Raw genomic sequence first — 6,977 nt, 5'->3', positions numbered from 1 at the left:
AATCTGTAAAATTGAGTTCTTTAAAGACTACATCTTTAAAGATCATTATAATTTAGGTTCTATGTTTCTAGTGAGAAGGAGGATGATTTTTTTAGAGAGAAGGTTATGCATAGGTCTTCTACGTTGATAATGAGATTTCGTCAATGAAAAAAATTAAGATGCAACTTGATTCAAAATTACATACAAAACACCTCTAAGAAGTGTGAAATTAAAATCTCAATCAAATAATAAGAATTAATATCGATATTCTTCGATCACGTAGACAGGACTCTTTAATTATACAATTTAGCGGTATTCAATGGTTGTTTTAAATGACAAACCGACTATTGAATCTTTGAACAATTGTTATTGAAAGAACATCAAAAACACAATTCTCATTTATAATAATTCAGATCTTCACTCCATCAAAAGATTATAAAATTCATAAAGCAAGCTGCCGGCCATAATGATTTATGAAAATGGCATAATTAATAGTCCATTTCATGGAATAGAGATGAATAAATCGTATGCCAACAAGTTCGCATCACTTTCAAAATTTCATATACTATTACAATTTCTATCATTGGAAATGACGAAATAAATGTGTAACATATATATATATATGTTGGTGGACTGACCAAAGTATTGAAGAGAAATTAATTAATGGAGAATAAACTTAAGGACTTGGGTGGTTCTGTTCCAGTTGAGAATGTTCAGGCTCTTTCTTCCAACAACTTAAGAGAACTGCCGATCAGATATATAAGGCCAGAGCTCGAATTCGGCGAGCTTTCGACGGATGAATCTCTCCAAATACCGATCATCGATATGAGCAAGCTCGAGGAAGATCAGTCACATGAGTTGGCTCAGCTGCATATGGCATGTAAAAACTGGGGCTTCTTTCAGGTAAATAGTAGTGTTATAAGTTGGCATGGTATCAAAAAATTTAGGGTTATTGATTCAAGGGTTTGCCGTACTTTCTCATTTTTGCGATTTAATTACCGAATTTCAAAAAGTAACAAATTGATTAATGTACTATATTTTTAGTGACTCCCATAGATTTTTGATGAATCCCCGTCAATTTATATCTATGTGACAGCTGAATTTAACTCTAAAATTTCAAATTTAGAAGAATTGGGAAAATGACATGGTAAAAAGGTGTGATCACTCTGATTTTGTATAGTTAATGCGGAATTGAGAGAAAATTGAAGCATAAATTGACTGAATTAAAGGAACAATACGGTAGAACTGCAAAAGTAGAAAAATATAGTACCCCTAATCAAGTACCCTAAATTTCTCTCTCTAATTTTAATTTCATATCGGAACTTCAATCCATATTAATGTTATTCTTAATTTGTCAAAAATTTGTCTAAATACTATTGCCGAAAATATAAACTAAATTTTCGGTAACACTTCGATACGAGTTGAAGTTTCGGTATTGAACTAAATTAAGATTAACGATTTGGCATTAATATAAACTAGTTAGTTCAGTTGGTCTTTATGGGTCGATTCGCTCTATATCAAAACCTAACTCGATTATTTATTTTTATAACCTTATCCGAACCAAAAAAAACTTAATACGAAGCAGAATGTATCAAATTTATTGATTTGATTTGGTTACACATTTTAATTGTGAATGATATGTTCTTGAGACAGTTGATAAATCATGGGGTGGAAAGAAAAGTGATAAAGAATATGAAGAAGTACATTGAAGAATTCTTTAGATTGCCATTAGAGGAGAAGATGGTGTTTGGTCAAATACCAAATAATATTGAAGGATATGGTCAAGCTTTTGTTGTTTCTGATGACCAAAAGCTTGATTGGGGTGACATGCTCTTCCTTATTTCCCTTCCTACATTCCAAAGAAATCTTAGATTTTGGCCTACCACTCCTAAATCATTTAGGTAATTTCTCATTTTCCATCCAATATTTTAAGGTTTAGTGACTAACTAAATCCAAATTTTTCAATGGTGTCATTTGTAGCAAATTTTGATTTGTTTTGTTGCAATTGTAGCCAATTAAAACAATACAAAACGTAGTAAAAGGTTAATTCGGTTTCTGAACTTATGACACGAGATCAAATAATTCACTTTCGGTCATTTTTTAGCAATTAAGAACAATACTCTCTATTTTTAGATCAGCTGAGGACAAACTTATATAATATGAACAAGTTCAGAGACCGAAATGACTGAAGTTTGGTTTAACTGACCTAAAAATAAGTTCTTAATTGATCAAAATGGTTGAAAATGAGTTATATGGAACCAAATCACGGATTCAAATATTTACATTTATTTTACTTGTTTTAGGGAAAATATTTGTTGTATTTATATGAATTCAAAATTGAATCAGGATTAAGGAAAAAATTAAATTTCCAAATCCGATTAAATCCAAGCGAGCTAGATCTGGACGGACTAGCTTATACCCGATTTATCAAACAGCTCTTATTAGGTGGCCAAAACAATAATTTTAACATCTCTAATGCATTTTTACTTGTATTAGGGCAAGTATTGAAAAGTATTCATTTGAACTACAAAGAGTTGCAGTATGCATTCTGAAATTGATGGCCAAGAACTTAGGAGTTGATCCCCAAAATATTGGGAGCATGTATGAAGATGGTGTACAAGGAATAAGAATGAATTATTATCCACCATGCAGTCAGCCCAACAAGGTTATGGGCCTCACAACACATTCTGATGCCACTGGATTAACCTTGTTAACTCAACTAAATGAAATCCAAGGATTACAAATCAAGAATAATGGTAAATGGGTACCCATCAAACCCATTCCAGGTGCATTCATAGTCAATGTTGGGGACATCATTGAGGTAAGTTAACAGTCAATTTGATCCATTAATGTTATTTTATGAGAAACTTGTCAAATTTTGAGGTTATCTTACTTTGACAAAAAATTTGTTTATACTATTTTTCCAAATATATTTCTAATAAATAATTTGAACCGGTTAAAAAGAATTATGTGTCGGAAAATAAATTTAAAATGAAGGTTCGATATATTTATCACAATTTGCAAAATTTGACGTATCAAAAAATCTAAATTATTTTCTAAAAATATGGTAAAATGTTGGAAGTTGTGCAGATCTGGTACATAAATTCAATATGACCTCAAATTATCACAAACTATGTTCATTTATAATTGTGAAATTCAATGTTTAAATTGAAATATTAAAATTTCATAACCAAAATTAAATAACACGAAAGTTTAGTGGCTCCAAAAATTTAATACACTTTATTTTGATCTATAAATTTGCGTGACGAAAATAAATAGATTCCAATCGAGATAAAATTTTAAAAAACTTGAATCTATTTGAATTAAAATTAAAAACTTCTGGATCTATTTTACCCTCATGGATGAAATTGAACTTAATTGATCATGTCAAACAAATTTATGGATCGAAATAACATTTTTCTTGTTATTTTATGTGTAAAATTGAATGGAAATATTTTGGAAACAGATAATGAGCAATGGGGAGTATAAGAGCATTGAGCACAGAGCTGTTGTGAATGCAGAAAAGGAACGCCTTTCAATTGCAGCATTTCACAGTCCAAATATGAACACCATTATAGGACCTTTGGAAGAGCTTGTGAAGAACAATAAAGGCAATTACAAGTCGATAACACATGAACAATTTGTTAGGTTTGTTGTGAGCACCAAACTTGATGGTAAGAGCTTAGTGCGAAGAATGAAGTTCGAAAGCAATGAAAATTCACTGACGGAATCATGATTTCTCTTTTCGACGTCCACGTCGTTTTTATTTCGCTGGTTTTCTCGACGTTGTTTTTATTCCATTGGTTTCCTCGGCAATTTTTTTTTCCTGGGGTGTTTAGTTCAGTTTTTCGGTGGACGTTTTAGTTTTTGCTTTTCAAACAGCTCCACTAAGGCGTTTGGTGGGATTTTTTTAAGAGTTTTTTTAACCTCAAAGTTGCTGTTGGAAAAGCTCTATTTTAGAGTTTTTTGCCAACATCTAATAATTGTTTCAATATTTTCAAATATTTAAATAAAATTACTCCTAGTAGGATATATCGTTTCTTTAAATACTCTAATCATTTATAAATTATATAAAATTATTTTATATATATTAAAACAACTATAATTCAATAATTTTTTAAAATAAATCATAAATTTATTAAAAAAATATATTTAAATAAGTTTAAATTAAATGTTGCTTCTTATATGAAAATAATCATTATTAATATTTTTATTAAATATTACATTATATAGTATATTTATAATTTAATAAATAAAAAGTTATTTACGATCATTTTATATATAAACAACAATAAATAATCAAATCTCTAAACACTTATAGTCAATCAGCTATCAGCAACAGCTACCAGCTATAAGAAACAGCTGAACCAAATAAGTCCTTTGTTATGTATTTCTACGTAAACTAACAAATGAAAAAAAAAATCAATTAATTAATCTATATCATATGGTCTAAAGAAAAATGCAAATTTACACGATTATTGGATGGTAAGAGAAGAAAGAGGTAAAAAGATCAGGTATTGTCATAATGCATGTGTTTATATGTTTGAAGTAAAATCGTGAATTTTTTAAACATAGAGAATAAAAACATCAAAAACGTGATGTTTTTTTTTAATTTCTCCGTATTAAGGTAAAATTTATTAATATTCTTTTATTCTAAATGAATATGTAGATTTCCCTAATCATTATCAAACTTAAACAGCTCATGGACCAAATGAAATATGATTTTTATTTTAAAATCACAACATAACATAACATAGAAATAAAATAAAATTCAAAAGTTAAAATTTAAAAACAATTACAGCAGAATAGGAATTAAGCATAAATCATTTTTTCTTCTGACTACAGAATCAAAGTTTTCAGCCATGTCTAGTTGTTCCATCTTCTTGCCATTGGGGAGTTCCCAGTCAAATTTGTATAGTAAGTATGCCAGCGGAAGCTCCATATTCGCCAGGCCAAATAATGAGCCTGGACACATTCTCCTTCCCGAACCAAATGGCAAATACTCGAAATTTCCTCCCTTGTACTCGATTGGACTCTCCATAAATCTCTCCGGAAAAAACTTTTCGGCTTCAAACCAATACTTCGGATCCCTTCCGATTGCCCATGCATTTACAAAAACTCTAGTTTTCGCTTGAATGTCGAATCCATTGATTTGACATTGCTCGCGAGCTTCTCTAGGTAATAAGAGCGGAGCAGGAGGATGTAATCTTAATGTTTCTTTGATAACTAACTTTAAATACTTTAATTCTTCGATACATGTTTCGTCAACAATTCTTTTACTGTCGAAAACCTGTCGAACCTCTGCTTGTGCCTTTTGCATCACTTTTGGATTTTTTATTAATTCCGACATGGCCCATTCTATAGTTGTAGACGACGTATCAGTCCCTGCCATGAAAATGTCCTGCAGGGCGTACCACGATTGTTAGTTTCAGAACACGCGCAAAAATGCAAGAAATTTCAAATTTATTAAACACTAACCAGTATAACCGCTTTGATACTGTCGATTGTAAAGGGTATTTCAAGATTCCCTTGTTCTTGAAGATTTAACAGGACATGGACTACATCTTCATCCATACTATTTTCGGCTCTCGAGATTCTATGCCCATTGATTATCTTCTCAAGCACATGATCAACTTTTTTGTGGAGTTTGTTGATTCTATACCGAATACCGGTAATCACTGGCAGCAATTTGAAAGAGGGAAACAAATCAGCGATACTAAGGCCGGACATCATCCTTATAACTTCCTGCACAACCGGTATGAATTCTTCTCGGTCCATCGGGCATTTGTCGCCAAAGGCTGCTCTTACAGTGATAGCAGATGACAATGACTGTAACATTTTGCTAAGGTTGATAGATGATCCTGCACTAGAGGAAATGGATCCGATGAAACTTGATACCTCTTCTTCTCGGATTGTTCGGAATGATTGGACACGTTTCGAACTAAAGAGCTCTACCATACAAATTTTCTTCAGCTGCCTATAGTAATCGCCGTAAGGTGCAAAACCAATATCTACTGCCTTATAAAATATGATGTCTACAACCATGAGAGAAGGCCTATGAGCAAAGACAATATCATGTGTTTATAGCACTTGTTTTGCACTATCCGAAGAAGATATGATAACTGTCGGAACTTCTCCGAACTGTAATTGCATAACAGATCCATATCTGTTCGCCAAGTCTCGAAGTTTACGATGGGGAAGAGAACTGATTAACTGGTGTAAATTTCCGATAACGGGGAACTTCCGTGGTCCGGGGGGTAGATTCAGAAGTTTGCTGCGGCTTTTGAGTTTCTTCCATATTGGCAATAAGATTATAAGAAAAGAGAAAAACAGAATCGGCATTGGAAATGAGAGGATTTGTGAATTCATGGTAACTTTAAGAATTATTTGCTTTATAACGTAAAGGCAGAATTCCTGTAATATATATTTAAACTAACAAATTAATTATAATACACACGGAATCTTACAATGAGTCAAATGACAAAATGCAACAGTAAAATAATCAACAGCATTATAAAATCTTTTTAATCAATTATAATTGATGAAGATGTTATATCTTCTAGTTTTTGAATTCATTCAATTGAAAAAGTTATCAAATCAACGGTTGAAGAGAAAATTAAACATGGTATAATATAATTAAAAAAATTCAACTAATTTGGAAAAAAAATTGACGATTGTTCGAAAATAATGATGATCAATTGAGAAAATAATGAGAATTTATTTTTCTTTAGAGGAATAGTGTTTTTACATCTTCCGCTTTTATAAATTTTGATAAATCATAAAAATAAATTTCTCCTTATAAAAAAAATAGCTAGTTTTTATTGTAATACTTCGTCCCGTCTGAAACTATATCTCTAACTTTTTTGTCATACATCAAATTATAAGCATATATTTAATTAAAATAGTTGTTGAGTTATTTATTTTTATTTAAATACATCGATATTCTTCACTATTATCAAATTATCAGCGTTTATGTCAGCCAATGGCTTAGTTGGCAG

General features: G+C 31.0%; 1 protein-coding gene and 1 pseudogene across 1 annotated transcript; one reads left to right on the top strand and one right to left on the bottom strand.

The window, feature by feature from the left end:
- Nucleotides 1–219: 219 nt before the first annotated feature.
- LOC126680740 (S-norcoclaurine synthase 1-like) lies at nt 220–4,026 on the top strand. Its single transcript, XM_050375921.2, has 4 exons — nt 220–882; nt 1,633–1,880; nt 2,476–2,800; nt 3,446–4,026. The coding sequence occupies exons 1-4, from the start codon at nt 643–645 to the stop codon at nt 3,713–3,715; spliced, it is 1,083 nt and encodes a 360-aa protein (XP_050231878.1). The 5' UTR covers nt 220–642; the 3' UTR covers nt 3,716–4,026.
- Nucleotides 4,027–4,684: 658 nt separating this feature from the next.
- LOC126680739 (desmethyl-deoxy-podophyllotoxin synthase-like) lies at nt 4,685–6,449 on the bottom strand (annotated as a pseudogene).
- Between the last annotated feature and the right edge of the window lie 528 nt (nt 6,450–6,977).

The sequence above is a fragment of the Mercurialis annua genome, linkage group LG5 (assembly GCF_937616625.2).
Source record: "Mercurialis annua linkage group LG5, ddMerAnnu1.2, whole genome shotgun sequence".
Classification (NCBI taxonomy): domain Eukaryota; kingdom Viridiplantae; phylum Streptophyta; class Magnoliopsida; order Malpighiales; family Euphorbiaceae; genus Mercurialis; species Mercurialis annua.
This window is presented reverse-complemented; position numbering and strand designations above follow the sequence as displayed.

What these genes read in the sequence shown, in the direction of transcription:
- LOC126680740 (XM_050375921.2), top strand. Translation starts at nt 643, where the DNA reads ATGGAGAATAAACTTAAGGACTTGGGTGGTTCTGTTCCAGTTGAGAAT. An exon ending in AAAACTGGGGCTTCTTTCAG is followed by an intron (nt 883 to 1,632) that starts GTAAATAGTAGT and finishes TTCTTGAGACAG; the next exon opens with TTGATAAATCATGGGGTGGA. An exon ending in ACCACTCCTAAATCATTTAG is followed by an intron (nt 1,881 to 2,475) that starts GTAATTTCTCAT and finishes TACTTGTATTAG; the next exon opens with GGCAAGTATTGAAAAGTATT.